The 18678-nt window shown below is 41.1% G+C and overlaps 2 protein-coding genes across 9 annotated transcripts in view; both read left to right on the top strand.

The window, feature by feature from the left end:
• LOC131131618 (CUGBP Elav-like family member 2) overlaps positions 1-8493 on the top strand; it is a 36938-nt gene extending 28445 nt beyond the window's left edge. For 3 of the 8 annotated variants that reach the window (XM_058076467.1, XM_058076472.1, XM_058076471.1), the window contains exons 9-13: positions 683-817; positions 1625-1756; positions 1843-2019; positions 2116-2262; positions 3843-8493. In XM_058076467.1, coding sequence (XP_057932450.1) covers positions 683-817; positions 1625-1756; positions 1843-2019; positions 2116-2262; positions 3843-3970 — 719 coding nt within the window. In that variant the 3' untranslated portion in view covers positions 3971-8493. The remainder of the gene's footprint in view (positions 1-682; positions 818-1624; positions 1757-1842; positions 2020-2115; positions 2263-3842) is intronic. The other 5 variants (XM_058076468.1, XM_058076473.1, XR_009130219.1 and 2 more) reach the window with 4 other exon arrangements.
• An 880-nt stretch (positions 8494-9373) lies between these two features.
• dhtkd1 (dehydrogenase E1 and transketolase domain containing 1) lies at positions 9374-18564 on the top strand. The gene is made up of 17 exons (XM_058076466.1): positions 9374-9673; positions 9858-10010; positions 11619-11830; positions 11906-12100; positions 12628-12897; positions 12971-13142; positions 13518-13716; positions 14163-14475; positions 14591-14675; positions 14740-14879; positions 14969-15119; positions 15193-15299; positions 16360-16524; positions 16593-16675; positions 16743-16906; positions 17747-17832; positions 17965-18564. The coding sequence occupies exons 1-17, from the start codon at positions 9502-9504 to the stop codon at positions 18064-18066; spliced, it is 2769 nt and encodes a 922-aa protein (XP_057932449.1). The 5' UTR covers positions 9374-9501; the 3' UTR covers positions 18067-18564.
• Positions 18565-18678: the final 114 nt, after the last annotated feature.

The raw sequence follows: 18678 nt of genomic DNA, 5'->3' as shown, positions 1-18678 counted from the left end.
AATTGTTGACTTATGTGTCAACGTCATGTTCCTCAGTGTAATCCGTGAAGCATGTCTGAACAAAGAGTCTCGTCACTTTTGCGTTTTGAATTGCACAGCTTCAAAAAATACATGTATTAATAAATCATGCTGTTTCTTGGTTGATGATTACCTGTTAGTCAAAACATATGCACATTGAAGCAAATGGTATGTATGTTTTGCTTAAAATGAAGCATTAACCAGCATAAAAATGGCTAAATGAACTCAAATACAAATATTAGGATTTCAAAAAGCCTGTTGACGTAATATTCTACACAGGTGTCACACACAATCACCAGACTTGAATTTTTTTTTTTTTTTGCAGATTTGAATTATCTCTCAACAGGCACAATAATCCCTAATAAAACATGTAACCAAGAACCCAAAGATGAAAGTCAACTCTGAACCCCCTCCAACAGTTGTCTGCCATTTTTAAATTGACTCATATGTCTACTATATTGGGTAATATGATTTATGAATTAGAAGGTTGTAAACCGGTTTTCTATGCTCTACGAAAATATTACATGTATAAATAAGGAATTCTACATGACGGAAATTCACTCATTACAGTCGAGTCTGGAACCCACATAGGAGTGATTACTGTATACCAAAAGGAGGTGAAACAGTGTGTAGATTTTGCTCAAATGAGTTGTGTATGTTCTAGGAGTGAATCCACTTCAGCTGCAGAACCTGGCCACACTGGCGGCTGCAGCCGCCGCAGCCCAGAGTTCTGCCAGCCCGACCTCCACCAGCGGTCTGACAGCCAGCAGCAGCGCACTGGGAGCTCTGGCCGGTCCAGGTAATTTCTGATATAACTCGGGCTGGGCGAAAGATTGATATTATTAAAATATTCCTATTTCTTTCAAGCACAATATGCACCAAACATCGCTCATCTTTTCAATCAGCCATTCAAATGAATGTTCTGAGTATTAGTATTAAACTTCCATTCATTCATTCATTTTCTACCTCTTATCCTCACGAGGGTCACCGGCCTGCTGGAGCCTATCCCAGCTGTCTTTGGGCGAGAGGCGGGGTACACCCTGGACTGGTCGCCAGCCAATCACAGGGCACATATAGACAAACAACCATTCACACTCACATTCATACCTATGGACAATCTGGAGTCAAAGGAATATTGGGTAGAATGCTCGATTTACGGCTGCACGGTAGATGATTGGTTAGCGTGCGGGCCTCACAGCTATGAGACCCGAGTTCAATTCCACCCTCGGCCATCTCTGTGTGGAGTTTGCATGCTCTCCCCGTGCATGCGTGGGTTTTCTCCGAGGACTCCGGTTTCCTCCCACATTCCAATAACATGCTAGGTTAATTGGTGACTCCACATTGTCCATAGGTATGAATGTGAGTGTGAATGGTTGTTTGTCTATATGTGCCCTGTGATTGGCTGGCGACCAGTTTAGGGTGTAGACAGCTGGGATAGGCTCCAGCACACCCGCGACCCTCGTGTGGATAAGCTGTAGAAAATGAATGAATGAATGCCCGTTTACTAAAATATTCAATAGCTGCAATATGTAGCTAACCTAATTTTTGAGTGCTTTCGGAGGCATCACCCCCACGCTCATTCCATATGTCCCGTTTTGTCCCACAGCAGCCGGTTCCACAGCAGGGTCCAGTGCCGGTGCCGCCATGAACACGTTGGCATCTCTGGGCACTCTGCAGGGTCTCACCGGGGCCTCTGTTGGCCTCAATAACCTTAATGCGCTCACCAGCAGCGTCGCTGGTGAGATTGTCCCTCATAGCATTGTCAGTTGCAAGTCAGTTGTCAAGGGCCTGGAATTAAAACCTAAAGTATTCATTTGTGTGCAGGAATGGGGGCCATGAATGGAGGCCTGGGAGCCTCAATGGCTAACGGCTCAGCAGCCAGTTCCATGGATGCTCTGACCCAGGCCTACTCAGGGATGCAGCAGTACACGGCCTCGGCCCTGCCCTCCCTCTATGGCCAATCTCTCCTGCAGCAGACCATTGCCGGCAGCCAGAAGGAAGGTGAGTATACCCACAAGTTCTCCCTGTATTTGCATTGCCACACAACAGTCTTGTGTAACTAACTTGAGATTCTGGAATTTCTTTTACCAAATGGAGTAGGGCCAGAGGGCGCCAACCTCTTCATCTATCACCTGCCCCAGGAGTTTGGGGACCAGGACCTTCTGCAGATGTTCATGCCCTTTGGGAACGTCGTGTCTGCCAAAGTGTTCATCGACAAACAGACCAATCTGAGCAAGTGCTTTGGTGAGTGTGTGTTTGTGTGTGTGTGTGTAGCAACACTGATGATTGAACGCCCCCTAGAGGACACTGATGGGCTGGCTTTGACAGAAAAGGCTCTTAAAAGCAACATCAAGCTAGTACGTATGCATTACTGTCGATGCTCTGATCGATCTTTGTTTCTTTGCCTGACTGTGACATACTAGGGAGCATTATCAATCTTAGGACCCCAAATGTGACTTTTGACCAAAGTGACATTTTGTTTTAAAACAGGCAATGCAGTTAGTTCGGAGCTCGTTTTTGTCCCACAGGGATAGCTACAAATTTAGCTCTCTTGTTGTCACTAATAGTCTTGTCCTCATAACACTATTTGTGTGTCGTTGTTTAGTGAACACACAGTGTGTCCGGCCTTATGATGGTGCCACGAACACAGGGGTGAAAAAATATTTCACCCTTTAGATCTGACCCACTAGGTCTGCTTGATAAATAAAGCAGTGACAGCAACATTAAAATGTTGCAAGTCATAAATAAAACACAAATTGGTGACAGTCGTCTTTATAAGAAACCTTTAGCTATGCTCACATCCTCAGCTAATACCAAAAGAACAAAATATGAAATATTTAAGAGGACATTTTTAAATGTCAGCAGCAACTGAAATATTTTACTTTGGAACAGTATCATTGAGAGACAAAAATAAAGAGTTACATTTAAGACTACAAATAAGCTTAAGTTTTAGTTTGTTAAGCACTTAGTTAAGATTAAGAAACATTTATGTTTGAGAGCCCATTAATAGATGCACTATAAGTTCTTTAGTTTCCAAATGCCAGAAAACTCTTGCCAGAAAAAGTATTTATTTGTCGCCCGTTGCATTTGAGAAAATATATCTTGGAGGGTTTGAATTGGCGGCAGATTTTGCACTGAGGGGGGCGGGGCAACCTCACAAATCCAGTGTACATTGATATGAATGATATATTTGTTTTCAATATCGTGATTAAAAGAAATATTGAAATTTTAATACATCACCCAGCCCTTCTCTCATAAAATAGTCATTTTTTTTTTTCACGAAAACACTTCCCTTGGTGATTTGACATCTTCTCCATAAGCCAATGACTAGGCGTCTACTCAAAATTTCAAGATGGCTGCCATTTTTTCAAGATGGCTGCCAGTCACAGTTATCATCATAGGTTTTGCATGTCTGTAATCATTTGTTAATGCAGTTTTGTTTTGGCTTTTATGGCAGCGTCAACAAGGAATGGATGTGTTTAATATTTCAAAAAGCCTACTATACAAACAAAGATGGTCCCCAGAAACCTTAAACATTGTGTTTCCGGATACAGAAGGCACAGGAAAAAAAATGTAATGTACTAGTTCTCTTGGAATGACTGTTAGAAACTTTCTATGCACAATTTAGAAAAAATGGGATTGTTTTTTGTGATCACATTTGAAAGGCATTTCTTGGCATATGCTGGTTGCATGTTTGAGGTATTTTTCTGCTTATCTGCTCCACTAATTGCTGGAATGTTGGACGTCGACTCAAACTGTCATTGGACCGCATCTTTTAAGAGGAGCTGGACTTTTCATCTGACTTTGTCCCGCTGTCTCCTCAGGGTTCGTCAGCTACGACAATCCCGTGTCGGCGCAGGCTGCCATCCAGGCCATGAACGGCTTCCAGATTGGAATGAAGCGGCTGAAGGTTCAGCTGAAGCGTTCCAAGAACGACAGCAAGCCCTACTGATCCTAGTCACCATTTCCTCCCCCCCTCCACCCTACTTCCTCCCCAGCTCTAATGCTAGCAATGCTAGGGTAAGTTCGGCCAGAGACTCACTCGGAGTGGGGGCAAGGGGGAGGGGGAGAAAGGAGAAGGAGCCTTTTCCTTAAAGAAAAAAAATGTTTGCAATGATCTTTTCACATCTACTGTATTTCATTCCTGCTGTTTTGATCATGTCATAGTTAAATATTTTAATGTATAATTATTTATGACTATCACTGGAGTCGCTGGAGGTAGTTGTTTTTTTATTTTTATTTTTATCCATGCCTTTCTCACTGCCTTCGTCTTAAATTTTAGACAGGTTGACTAAGGGTCACTTGGGTTTAAAGGGCCAAAGCTACGACATTAGTGTGCTTTGTCGTATACGGTCTTGTCTCATCGCTCGTTCTTATCGTCTATCTGAGCCATGTGATGCTAGGCTGTCTTTCTTCTGTATTAACCCCCCCCTTCCCCTTGCAGTCATTCCATCCATCAGGACTCCAGATGGATCTTTAGGTGCCAAGTACATGCATGTTGGGAGTCCATTTGTCAAGTCTGCGTGTTGTTTTGTGTGTCAGCAAAGGAGAACAGGGAGGGGGGGTCGATGTGTATACATTACTGTTACTCTATGTCAGGGGTGTCCAAAATCTGGCTTTGGAGGTCCATTTGTGGCCGGCAGCTCAATTTATTTTAATTTATTGGCATGCAGCATTCTATCTAACATTAACACAACTTTGAAGTTACCAGGGAGAACTAAGAATTGTAATTGCTTTTCATTGACTAGAACAAAATTCAGCTATCTATTTGACTGAAGTTAGTTTAAAAATAAATCAATTGCAGATTAAAAAAAAAGAAATCTAATGGCCACACATTTTAATTACGAATAAAAAAGAATTAGTGATTTTCCATTACCAATATAATGAATTATGAGGAATGGGAATTGTTTTTGTCTTTCAATCTATTCCACTGCTTGGCATGCTTTGACCTAGATTGGATTGTTTCTAGCTTGTTTTAGTAAAGATAAGTGGCACCAATCTGCTAAAATAGTTTGGACCCCCCTGCTCTATGTGGTGATTGTTTTTGTGCCTCATGGCTTTGAAAGGATTCTTGTGCCGTGCCCCTAACTTTCTCCTCTCTCTCTCTCTCTCTCTCTCTCTCTCTACTTTTGTCCTCTTTCTCTTTGTGTTTTTGTCCCTATTTTTTTTATAGAACAAATCTCCATGCCTGTTTGCTCATCATTAGCCTAGCATGTCTTCATGATGTTGAAAGCCAAGCCACACTCTTCCTGGCCTCATCATCACCACCATTGTGTCTGTGATGTCTCTCTAAGCTCGCCCCCCTCCCTCACCCCTTCTTGACCAATACCTGGCCACCCACTGACCTTTGACCTTAGCTCAACCTGAGTTTTTTTTCTGCATGTGTGTTCATTGTTTTTGTTGTTGAAATGTGACAGTTGGGAGAGAGGTCAAGCGAATTAATGTGAAAATGTACCTACGTTCGATTTTTGTTTTAAAAACCTGTGGGATTTCTTATTTTAACATTGTTTTTTTTTCTTTTCTTTTCAATTACCTCTCTCAGTATGGTTCACTTGAAATACAGGGATTGGCACGCAGCTGTGCTCTTTGGTGCCATTAGCAATATGTTTGGTGGCTTCTTTAAGAAAAAAATGCTTCAAAACCACTTTTGCAACACTTAGTCCCTCTGTTATTTTTTTGTGGCGTGTGAAGATGTTTCATCAAGGCTATTTAAACCTAGTTTTTCATTTACTCCTAGTGTATTTGCTATTTTTTTTCTTTCTTTTTAAACTACCAATGGCACAATAAAAGGTACATTTGCTCAGTTTGGAGAAATGACTACCTACATGAGTCAAACTTTTTTAGAACTGATTCACAAATAGACAATCTGTGGTTTAAATGCACACTTAGATTACCTATATTTTATACCATTGAATCTATAGAGGTCTAACTAACAGAACCCAGGCAAAAATGTTGGGTTTCTTTTGTAGATTTATGTTGTAATGTCATCTGTGTCTCATATGGGGGAGTAGTAGTCTTCAGTATGTTGCATTTTTAAAGAGGAAAAAAATCAGTCATTTCTACTAAATTAAAACCACACTTGAAGTAAAAAAAAATCCTCTACATTATAATTTTAGAATAAAGCATGAGAACTTTTTTTTTCTCCCCCCCTGCTCCTGTGTTGAGGAAAAAAATGGTACGCTTTGTTGATTTTCTGTGATTTTTTTTTCATTAATTGTATTCACTGTTGAATGCTTCATGTTATTTACAATGTTTGTTAATCATACAGATGCCAGACAATGTTTTTTGTTTTGTTTCAATGTCAAAGTGCCCATGTGTCAAATTTTTTGGGGAGGGAGGGGGGATTTACACAACTTTCTTTCCTACAACATTTCACTCTTTCTTTACACACACATTCTTTGGGAGCCCCTGAAGAAGAGATCACTATTTTTTTTTTGTACCATTTTTTTCTAACCAGTGACAAAGTCCCTCATGGCGGTGTTGGTTTACAAATACATTCCACTTTTCAGCAGCACAAAAGTTTACACTTGCAAAAAAAAAAAAAAAATTGTGATTTTTATATATTTTTGTTTGAGATACCCTGTGGCAAAAACAACCGCCCTTCTGAAAAGATTGATTGCACTCAGGGTCTTTTACTTTGTGTGTGTGTGTGGGAGGAGGGGGGACACACAAATGTACAGCTTTCACTTTTTTGGGGGGGGTTATCATTTTTGTCTCACACCCCCAGAACAGAGGTGTTCAAACCGCGCCCTAGAGGAGCCGCTTTATTATTAGCCCTCTTCATATTCTAAAAATAACATTTATTTTGAAAGAGATATTAGATGTGACACTAATTTGCTTTGTCATCTTATTACACAAAGCGAATATCGTTTGTTTATTATATATTGAGCTACACTGGATTGGTTTGAGCATCTTTAATGCACATAATATATAAAAATATACATTTGTGGCCCTCAGTGGAAGAGGTTTGCACACCCCTAACATAATGAACAAAAACACCACCAAATTTGAAAGTGCACAAATATTGTATTGTAAGGCACAACAAGCACAATTGTGGAAGCTTTTGCAAAAAGTCATGTGTGTATGTGTTGTATACCCCCCCTGCCCCCACTTTTTTCCCCCCTTAAAAACGAGCATGTGCTTTTTACAGTGTGTTTTTTCTATCTAAATGCAATACAGTAATAATAATAATAATGAAAGTGCCATATATACACATCTAGAAAACTGCCTACACATCCTTATCAGGCCTTGGTTAGATTGCTGCACTTAGCCTTTTTTTTTTGTGGTGTCACCTTTATGCTTCTCTCCTCCCCGCCCCCCCTAAACTCAGCTGTAACATAGCAACAATGTATTGTGACGTCAAGAATTTGTAGATTAAAAACTCCCAATAAACTTTTCCTATAGAATTATTACTTGAAGGTTTAAAACCTGTCTTTAAAGTGTGAGCCCATGCACTGGAACACTTTGCGACACAAATGTGTGTGGATTTATTTGGAGTTTAAGAACCACTTTGTTCTGTTTGTGTGTGTGTGTATGTGGTGAAGTGTTACCAGTGTTGAATTTAATTTGAAGAAGAAAAAAAATGGAATAAAAGAAAGCACAATGTACAGTCAAGTCCTCTCACTTCAGGGGCTTCCATCACCAAATTCCAGCTCCCAACAATCACCCTTGATAAATTCTTCCTCTTTTTTTTTTTTTTAAATTCTGAAGTGCTTTTTTTTTTTACAGTGTAGTAGCTTTGCATCTTTAGATATTATCTGATCAGATAAGACATAAGATATGATTTCCTATAGTCTCTCTTTTTGTGTCTTGATGAAAGCCAAAGTGGGTGCATCTCGATGTGTTGTTCTGTTCATTTTAGAAGAGGGTGGGATTTGAAATAAGGAGAGAAAAGAAAAAAAACAGGCTTCCCCCCTCCCCCGATTTCTACAACTGGTTGTTCATAATGTATTTTGTACCAGTGACGCTTTTTATATTGGACAAATTAAAAGAAAAGAAATCTAAATTGTCTGGCCTCTCAATGTGGCCTTGCCTTGACCAGGTCTTTGCTTTGGCCTCCTGTTGCTGTCAAGCTATATATTGTTACTATTATTTAGTGTAAAAAAAAAAAAAACAATGCCTGATTTTGACTTACCCCGACGTGTTCCTCGGTTAGTTAATTTGTGTCGGGGAGGGGGTTGGGATCCTCTAAAGTGGTGGTAAGTTTCATGTTAGTATTTGTGCCGTCATCTGGATTTTTGACGTGTGTGAATAATTGTCTTAGTTTAAGAGTTAACTAATTGTTTAGTTTGAGCCTTGCTTTTTATTTTGTTTTGTTTTTTAACTGTGTAGAATTTTCTGTTTTTTTTTCTCCTCCCTCCATCATAGCAGAGTGTGTAGACAAAAGACTCTGTTCTTCTTTTGGTCGATGTTTGTTCATATGTGGTGTGTTTCTTTGCCTCTGTCTCCAAATTAAACCATTTCCCCTAATATGGACGGCGTCTCTGTGCGTGGCGTTTGTTGAGTGGCGTACAAACATTTTACAAAATGACCCCCTCACCCTTTGTGTGTGTTTTTTGTCATGTCTCGCTGTGCTTATTTGCTTTTATTCTTAGTATAGATTTGTTTGTTGATGTGAGCATCAGGTGCATCAAGTAATAGTGATATTTTTCTGAATTTTAAACATACCTTTAATCATTAATACCAGTAAATGCTCAGAATTTTTCAGTACTAATACCATATAAAGTCTGCTTTACATGACAACAAATACCCAATATAAGATTTAAACGGCCAGAACACAAGGAAAGTCCAATGAGGCATTTAGAAATCAACAAACCAGCCTTTGTGTCAAGTCAATAAGTATATCAATATTTTTGTTCTGCAAGTCATATTGCCCAAAGACATTCAATACAGCATTGGTCAAGCAGAGAATTCAGAGTATGTTTGAGTTTTCCGTTTTCATGCATGCATTTTAAAACCTTTAACACGCTTACTATGTAGAATAAGCATAAACGAGTCCTTAAAAAACTTGTTTGATTAAAATGCAAACAATATGACTTACGTAAACAAACGCCATTTTCTCATCTCAGTCAAATTATATGTACATGATTGATTCTTCGTTCCAATTTCACAAAATTACGACTTTCCATGCTGTACTTGAAAGCATCACAGTCAGGCTTGTTGAGCTCGTAAGGCCACGCCTGTGGAGCACTTTCAAAGTGTTTTGAGTGTTTTACTACATTAAATAATGAGAATACATGATTTTAATAGTTAGATATGTTTAGCACACGTCTTGAAATGTGTGTATTGCGCTTCATAAATAGTAAAAAGTACGACCTAACTCGAAGGCTTATGAAACACTACAGGAAGTGTTCCCGGCCAATCAGCGTCAACGTTTTGTCTCCTCCCACAGAGCGTGGCAATGGACAGTATGGCGGCTGTCTGGCTTACAGTGCATTAGGACCATTGTAACACTATTCTTTTTCAGAGTTCCTCACTTATAAGATGTCCGCCTTGCTTTTTCTGAGAAGCTCTGTGCGGAGACTTCCTCTTGGGTTTCTCAGTCAGGGTGCCTGCTGCTGTTATCACACCGAGAGAGGCGTTTATGGCTATCGGCCGAAGAAGACTCCCAGCGAGGACAAGTCCCTGAGCGACAGCATCGCTACTTTAAACCAAGGTCAGCGTGCGCCGCGGACTACTTTATAGTTGCACATTAACACAATAAATATGTGGTCTCAAACAATATAAACAACTTGTGAAAGCCATATCCACATTGATGTAACTTGTGGCAAACTGAATCGTTCAAGTATGACTGACAGCGAGCTTGGTATTTTGCTACCTGTCATTGTTAATGTTTTCAGATCATGGTCTGGCCCGTCTGGTGGAGGCATACCGGTCACATGGACACAAGGCGGCCAAAATTAACCCTTTACTGCCACAAATGCCTGTTGCTGATAGTGTACCGGAGATCAGCATGCTATCGGACAGCCTCAGGGGACAGCTCAACACTTCAGGTCAATGACAAGTTACATTAGTCTATTTACACAAGGTCTGCTCACCCGATACCCCCCCCCCCTCCCCCATATGAGCAAATTAGCGCTGCTGTCATATGGAGCAGTGATACTCAATCACTGTGCTGCATTTCCAATTTAGTGTCTTTCTTGCTATATTTTAATGCATATGTATACCTCCCTAGATTCTAAGTTTATTTTAAGGAATAGCACGTGGTTACATTTGCACAATTCATAACTGATAAATGTTTTACATGCTGACACTTGCTTACATTTTCTAATTTAAGGTATGTTCATTTTCTGTGTAATGAAAGGCAAACAAGTAAAAGGAATTTAGAAAACAACGGTATCGCATGGAAGGAAGAAACAAAAATGTTCAAAACTTAAATTCTTTGGTCTAGATGCGGTGCCACTGAGTAAAAGACAGGAAGCAGAACTGGAGGTAGCAGAGATGATGATGCTGAGGTTCTCATTGGGAGTGACCAAGATCGATAGGATCAGGAAGGAGTACGTCAGAGGGACATTACATGTTGCAGGCCTTGGAGATAAAGTCCTAGAGGGCAGACTGAGATGGTTGAGAGGAAAGAGGAGAGATAGTGATAGAAGGATGCTGCGTTTAGAGTTGCCAGGTAGGAAGACCAAAGAGGAGGTTTATGGATGTAGTGAAGGAGGACATGAGGGTAGTTGGTGTGAGAGAGACAGATGCGGAAGACAGGGTTGGATGGAGGAGATTGATTTGTTGTGGCGACCCCTGAATGGAAAATCCAAAAGAGAAAGTAGAATAATAAAATTTGAATAAATTGCTAACAATAAATACTAGCGACAAAGCTAGCAACTTTTTCTGGTGTTATTGAAGACTAAAACGTAGCATTCTTAAGTACTATGGGCTCTTCAGGGTTGCGTGTGTGACGTGCACTTCTCTGCTGGAAAACTAGGGGAAGTGTTTTTTTTTTTTTTTGGTGAGTCAGTTCAAGTGTTCGAACCCCAACTCTTGTTGACTACTTAGCTTGTTAGCTTCCTTTGTTGTGAGTGAACAATGGCATATATAGGAGTGATTTTGGCGCTGATGTGTTGAAAACAATGATTGTTATTGCAGATGTTGATCTGAAATTGCAGAAGGTGTTTGCACAGGTGGGGCTGTACACCCTCTGAAATAATTATATACTAATATAGTATATAATATAGAATTTTCAAATGTAAAATATATGCCTTAGCTCAATAACACAAGATCTTTGACTTTATTAGCCATTTGGTAAGGTAAAAATGTGAAGATATGACAGAGCTTTGCTTGACACATAATGAACACAAAATAATAATAGTTATGGCCCCGTTTTGCCCCTCTCTCTCCACCTATTCTTATCTTTGTTAAAATACAACCTCAGAACAATTTAGTTGACTAACTGGTCTATTACTGCAAACAAAGATGATAATGCTCCATTTTGATTCATATTTTGACAATATATTTATGATTGTCTGTATTGTGCATCATGCAGGTAGTTTACCTAACAACATTGTCCTTTTGTGCTCCTCGTCCCTCATTTTTGCCTTCAGGCACCATTAAATATCTGCATTTGATGTTCTTACCTCAACTCATTCCATGTGATTCTGCAGGATTACGGCATTTCGGCAAGGCAGAGGCTTCAGTCGAGGAGGTGCAGGCCTACTTGGAGGAGGCCTACTGCGGCCACCTGTCGGTAGAGACCAGCCAGCTGAGCAGCCTGGAAGAGAAGGAATGGTTTGCCGACCGTTTTGAGGAGCTGAAGAAGACCACTTTCTCCACAGAGGAGAGAAGGAATCTTGCAAAGATCATGCTGGAGTCCCAGGTAGAGTTGGCGATAAAAGATGAAGGTCCTTAAATGTTTATGTTCCTCTGTTACAGTATGTCTTCCAATGTTTAGGAATTTGACCACTTCCTAGCCACCAAATTTTCTACAGTGAAACGGTACGGAGGAGAAGGAGCAGAGAGCATGATGGGCTTCTTCCACGAGCTTTTCCACCAGTTGGCGCATAGCGGAGTCACTGATATCATCATCGGTATGCCGCACAGAGGCCGACTCAACCTCCTGACGGGTCTGCTCAAGTTCCCCCCTGAAGTAAGACTGGACGTATCAGCAGACAAATGCCTTCACCACACTTTACACTATTTTTGTTTATAATTTTTTTGTTTTGAATTGCATGGCAGCCCACTGAATTCATTGTGTCCTCTGCTGATTGTTGCCAAGAAGTGCCATTTATTATTCCACCATAGCAAACACTAGTTAGCATGTAGGCCACACAGTCAGGAGATCGGGAAAACCTGGGTTAGATTCTCCGCTATGTGTGGAGTTTGCATGTTTTCCCCATGTTCTCCCATTCCGGTTTCCTCCTACATTCCCACATGCTAGGTTAATTGCTGACTCCAAATTGTCCATAGGTATGAATGTGAGTGTGAATGGTTGTTTGTCTATATGTGCCCTGTGATTGGCTGGCGACCAGTCCAGGGTGTACCCTACATCTCGCCCAAAGACAGATTCTCATACCTGTCCCCTGCCTACATGTATGCTAGAATGTCTTACCAAGCACTTTGACCTACTAATGTCATGGCTTACATCCACTTTTCCCATCTTCAAACATTCTTTAGCTGATGTTCCGTAAAATGCGTGGCTTGAGCGAGTTCCCTGACACGTCGCCGGCCATCGGTGACGTCCTCTCCCACCTCACGTCCTCTGTGGAGTTGGACTTTGGAGCCGGGCACCCTCTTCATGTGACCATGCTGCCCAACCCTTCACACCTAGAGGCCATCAACCCCGTGGCTCAGGGCAAGACGCGGGCCAGGCAGCAGCTTCGAAAAGAGGGAGACTACTCTCTTGATGAGGACGCCCGGCCTGGGGACCAAGTGGTCTGCCTGCAGGTTTGGAATCAGGACCGAGAATGCACGCATGTTGTGAGCTGGCGAATTGACTTTTAAAAGATTCTTCGTGCAGGTCCACGGTGACGGCTCTTTCACCGGGCAGGGGATTGTTCCAGAAACTCTGACTCTGTCTAACCTCCCTCACTATAGAGTAGGAGGTAGCATCCACCTCATTGTGAACAACCAAGTGGGATATACCACTCCATCAGAGAGGGGGAGATCCTCTTTGTACTGCAGTGATGTTGGTCAGTCCTCCAAAATGTCTTTGCAAGTTTTTTGCTACCTTTCAGTCAGTAAAAGGGTTTTCAGTTTGAGCGAAACCGATTCCTGGTTTTGATTCTCGTTCCTAACCAATTAATCTCCATGATTTTTTTGACGTTTTTATGAATTAATTTACTATGGCTATTTTCAACTATTATATAAATATCAAACCATTGAACTTGAACATAAATGTTTGAAAAAACAATGAAACTGTTTGTGTCGGAGAGTGTCTTATGATGTAGAATAGACAAAATGTAAATTCAGCATGTTACTGACTTCCTATTAAACCTGCTTGCAGAATATAAAAAAGTGATAATGAACACATGCAATGTGACACCCATGTTATGTATTGATGTTAGGCAAGATGGTGAACTGCGCTGTGATCCATGTAAACGGAGATGACGCAGAGGAAGTCCTGCGGGCCAGTCGACTGGCTGTGGAATACCAGCGGCGCTTCAGGAAAGACGTCATCCTGGACCTCATTTGCTACCGCCAGTGGGGCCACAATGAACTGGACGAGCCTTTTTTCACCAACCCGGCCATGTACAAGATAATCCGGTCAGTCAAAGCATCACTGTTTTGTTTTGTTTTTTAAATACCTTGAAATGCACACAAAGCCAACACCATAAGCTGTCATTGTTACCTTTACTGTCTGGATCAGTATCTTCATTCATTCATTTTCTACCGCTTTTCCTTACGAGGGTCGCGGGGGTGCTGGAGCCTATCCCAGCTGTCTGTACACCCTGGACTGGTCGCCAGCCAATCACAGGGCACATATAGACAAACAACCATTCACACTCACATTCATACCTATGGACAGTTTGGAGTCACCAATTAACCTAGCATGTTTTTGGAATGTGGGAGGAAACCGGAGTACCCGGAGAAAACCCACGCATGCACGGGGAGAACATGCAAACTCCACACAGAGATGGCCGAGGGTGGAATTGAACCCTAAAGTATCTAATGTAATCTAAAGGAACCATCACCTTGTTACTTCCTGGCAGGTCCCGTAAAAGCGTCCCCGACTCCTACTCAGAGAAACTCATCTCCGAGGGCTTGATGACAGAGAGCGAGCACGACCAGATGAAGTCCAAATACTACAGCTCTCTCAATGACAAGCTGGCCAACATGACTCTCTACAGTCCGCCGCCCACCAACCTGCAGGGCCGCTGGGGGGATCTGGTGGAGCCGCAGGCCCGGGTCACCAGTTGGGATACTGGCGTCCCTGTCCCGCTGTTGCAGTATGTTGGAGCCAAGTCTGTAGACATCCCAGAGTACATACATTTGCACGGGCATCTAGACAAGACCCATGCACAGGTATGGAGAAACAGTCATCAAGTTGTTATGACTGTTTAGCACACAAAGCATGCACACATTTAAAAAATATAGTAGCCATACTTTGATACTTTTGGTAATTGTTTTGTGTTCTCAGGCTCGACTGCAAAAGCTAGAAGAGGGTTCCAAACTAGACTGGTCTACAGCAGAGGCCTTGGCCTTTGGTTCGCTCCTTTGCCAAGGTCAGTAAACATCTATGATTAAAACTATTTCTCGACATCTCCAAAAAATGTTTTTTTTTTCCAGGCTTTAACATCCGCATCAGTGGACAGGATGTGGGTCGTGGTACCTTCAGTCAACGGCACGCCATGGTGGTCTGCCAAGACAGCAATGACATGTTTATTCCTCTAAATCACATCAGCCCTCAACAGAAGGGTCTCCTTGAGGTAAAAAAAAAACAAAAAAAAACAAAAAAAAACACCTACAGTACATCACCACAAGGCATAGTGTGGTGGTAATTGTTATTACTTTGAAGGTGTGTAACAGCCCGCTGTCCGAGGAGGCCGTGCTTGGGTTTGAGTACGGTATGAGCATCGCCCAGCCCAACCTGCTGCCCATTTGGGAGGCTCAGTTTGGAGATTTCTTTAATGGTGCTCAGATCATCTTTGACACTTTTATCTCAGGAGGTAAAGCACAACAGAGACTACACTTCACTATTGGCCATTACGACCTTCAGATGTCAAACCTTTTTTTCTACAGGTGAGGCCAAGTGGCTGCTCCAGTGCGGGATGGTGATCCTGCTACCTCACGGTTATGACGGAGCCGGACCGGAACATTCTTCGTGCCGCATGGAGCGTTTTCTGCAGGTAAAATCACCATTATCTACATGCAAATGCTATGAAGCCATTCAAATTCAATTGATCTATGAACTGAACACGCAAATGTATATTTAAAGTGAAAACACCCTGTTGGCTTTGTGCTGCAGGTGAAGTCTGTTATTAGTATTACTTAGGGCTGCAATAATTATATAATAAGTGCCTTGATTACAAAAAGTATTTGCGACAAAGCAATGAAAGAGAAGGAAAAAAACCCTACAAAAACAGACGTGTATCCGTTGTGATGCAGCACTGACTTATCACAATAGCGTTCCCATTCTGATTAGACGTCGCCACTGTGCGGCAACAATGAAATCCCAACGTGAAAGCAACCACTAGTTGCTGCTGTGGCGAGCATAAAACTACTATGCGGTAAAATGCACACACCTTTCACAATTGCCATTGTGTGGGAAAAGTTGTTTGATTGCGCCGATCGTGCCAATAACTTTGTTGCGGAAATTAGATTTTCTAATTTACTTGTTCAATTTGTTATTGCGTGACTAAATTACGAATGGTGTCATTGGCTTAAGTCCTTATTATGCTTATTTTGTCCGTATTTTTTTTTAAATAATTGTCTCTATTGTATCTTTAGTGGTTAGTAAACTCCATGCTAACCAGTAGTAGAACATGCAGTGTGTATAATGGATGCTATGTAATCTGGTTGAAATGCTATTAAATCAATTAATAGAATTGTGTAACGATCTTTATTGACATATTAACCTGAAGTGTGAATTATTCACAATAAATCACTGCCAAGGTGGAAGAGGTTCTATCATCAGAGCGTAAAAAAATTGTGGATTGTTTGTTTTTTGCAAGAATTTGCAAGCTACTTCCTGGTTCATGGAATATGATGTAAGATGTTTGTAATGGATGGATGGGATGCTGACGGCAGGAATGGTTACATCATGACTGGCGACTAGTCTCCTTGCCCGAAGTCAGCTGGGATAGGCTCCAGCCTACCCGTGACCCTAGTTAGCTGCATAGAAAATGGATGTATGGCTATATCAGTGAGATATGACGCTTTAACCGATCCTTGTCTTCCTCGTCTTAGATGTGCGACAGCAAGGAGGAGGGCGTTGATGGTGACAACGTCAACATGGCCGTAGTCAACCCCACCACCTCGGCCCAGTACTTCCACCTACTAAGGCGGCAGATGATCCGAAACTTCCGCAAACCTCTCATCGTAGTCGGACCCAAGATGCTGCTCAGGTTTTCGGTAAGTCCATCAGTAGTTTTTCATAGATTTATATTTGACATTGACATGACTTACTGTTTCTCTAAAAGGGGGCTGCATCCAGTCTGAGCGAAATGGCACCAGGAACCTCTTTCAGACCAGTGTTGGGGGATACGTCAGTCCCAGCAGAAAGGTACAAGACGGCAATGAATTTTGTCATCTCTGATTATTCCGGTCATCAATTGTATTTTTCTACGTAGTGTCCAGAAGGTGGTGCTGTGTTCAGGGAAACACTACTATGCCTTGCTGAAGCAGAGGGATGCTGCAGCTAAGCAAGACACGGCGTTAGTTCGCTTGGAGGAGCTCTGCCCTTTCCCTCTGGATGCTCTACAGATGGAACTCAAGAAGTACCCCAATGCTAAAGGTGGGTCATGTATACAACTTTATTGTAACAAGATTGGTTTATTCCAATCAGAGACTTAAAAAAAGAAAAAATAAATTATATATATGAATTTTAAAAAATTAAAAAAAATAATTTAAGAAGAAAAAATTTATTTAAAAAATATATTTTATATATATATATTTTTTTTAAGTTTCTTAAATTTCATATATATATATATATATATATATATATATATATATGTTTTTTTTCTTTTTTTTTCTTTTTTAAGTTTCTGATTCCCCCCCCAACACATCCAGAAGTATAAGGTGATGTAACCATACAGTGGCATAATGGCGATGTCTTTACAGCCATAACAATAATGATCATAGATACTATCAAAATAGTGATATATATATACAATAACAAATAAAGACAACATGATTCGTTGATGACCCTTCTTCCTTGTATTTTGCAAACATCAACTGCTTAAACTGTTTCTTGAATTCGCTCATCCTTGTGCATTTCTCGAGAAATAAAATCCTAAAATATTTTTCAAAGTGGAACTATAAAAAAGGTTCAACAATATGAAATAGAATATCTCAAGAGTTCAAATAAAATCGTAAAAAAATACATGTAACAACTGTAATTTTGTTTGCAAGCGACCTTTAAGCTATGGCAGGAAATGCTTGGAGGAAACAGACCACATATGTTCTGCAGTAGTGTGTGGGTCTAACTAGATTTAATAAAACTATACTTTTCATACAGTATTATTCAGAATATGCCAATAAACATGTTTAAATATGACTATTTGGCGGTATGTTCGTCCTAGTAAACAAAAAGTTTCATTTCATTCTGACTTGGTGATTGAAATAACCCTTGCAGAGTTCATCTGGAGTCAGGAGGAGCCCCAGAACATGGGCCCCTGGTCTTTTGTGGGCCCCAGGTTTGAGAAGCAGTTGGCCTGCAAGGTGAGCCCCCCCCCCCCCTTGTTTATCACTCATGTTTGTTTGGGTTCCGCTTATCCTCAATAGGGTCACAGGAATGTTTGTGTTCAACCGCAAAATGAAAATAAATAAATGAATAAATTCTGTGGTCTTCAGCTACGGTTAGTGAGCCGTCCTGCTCTGCCCGCCCCCGCCGTGGGTATCGGCTCCCTCCATCATCAGCAGCAAGAGGCCCTTCTCGACGCCACCTTCTCTTAGGACCGAACCAGCTGTGACCTCCCCGCAGACACGATTGGGAAAAACCAAGATGTAACTTGATTTTAAAACATAAATCAAGGTTTACTCCATTGAATCGTCACACCCTGCTATATGTTTATATATGAATTTGGTGCTAAGCATCATGAATGATGTCAATGAAAAAATTTCTGAGCTTTATAGAATTGTTACCACTGAGTGTATTGAATGTTTGGCCATGTTATGTAACGTTTAACATGTCTTGACCCAGTGGAGAGGTACTTGATTGTTTTATTATTTAACAGACCCTTGGATAATCATGGTGTTAAAGGGCTAATGCAGATCCACACTATCAGGGTATTCAAAATGAGGGCGAGAATACATCTATCCTCATCTTCACGACGCTGATGAATGCACCAAACAGCATCGGTATGCCATCCAAATTCTGTCTTTCTCAAATAGATTCTTTTGGTGAAATTAAATTTGGTATTTTAACCTTTGATTAAAAAACCTTTGCATTTATATCACCAAGCAATCCTGAGGTATTGTTCCCGACTTCCATGCAATGTTGACGCTATGTCAACCAAAACAGTCCCACAACCTCCAGACCCTCCGTGAATCACCACCTTACTATGG

Source organism: Doryrhamphus excisus, chromosome 6 (genome assembly GCF_030265055.1).
Source record: "Doryrhamphus excisus isolate RoL2022-K1 chromosome 6, RoL_Dexc_1.0, whole genome shotgun sequence".
In the NCBI taxonomy this organism is placed as follows: Eukaryota; Metazoa; Chordata; class Actinopteri; order Syngnathiformes; family Syngnathidae; genus Doryrhamphus; species Doryrhamphus excisus.
Note: the sequence above shows the minus strand (reverse complement) of the source record. Positions and strands in the feature narration are given on the sequence as shown.

Excerpts from the sequence above, each read along its gene's own strand:
- dhtkd1 (XM_058076466.1), top strand. The coding sequence starts at position 9,502 with ATGTCCGCCTTGCTTTTTCTGAGAAGCTCTGTGCGGAGACTTCCTCTT. Across the intron at positions 9,674-9,857 it reads CATCGCTACTTTAAACCAAG|ATCATGGTCTGGCCCGTCTG; the intron begins GTCAGCGTGCGC and ends TAATGTTTTCAG. Across the intron at positions 15,300-16,359 it reads GCATGGAGCGTTTTCTGCAG|ATGTGCGACAGCAAGGAGGA; the intron begins GTAAAATCACCA and ends TCCTCGTCTTAG.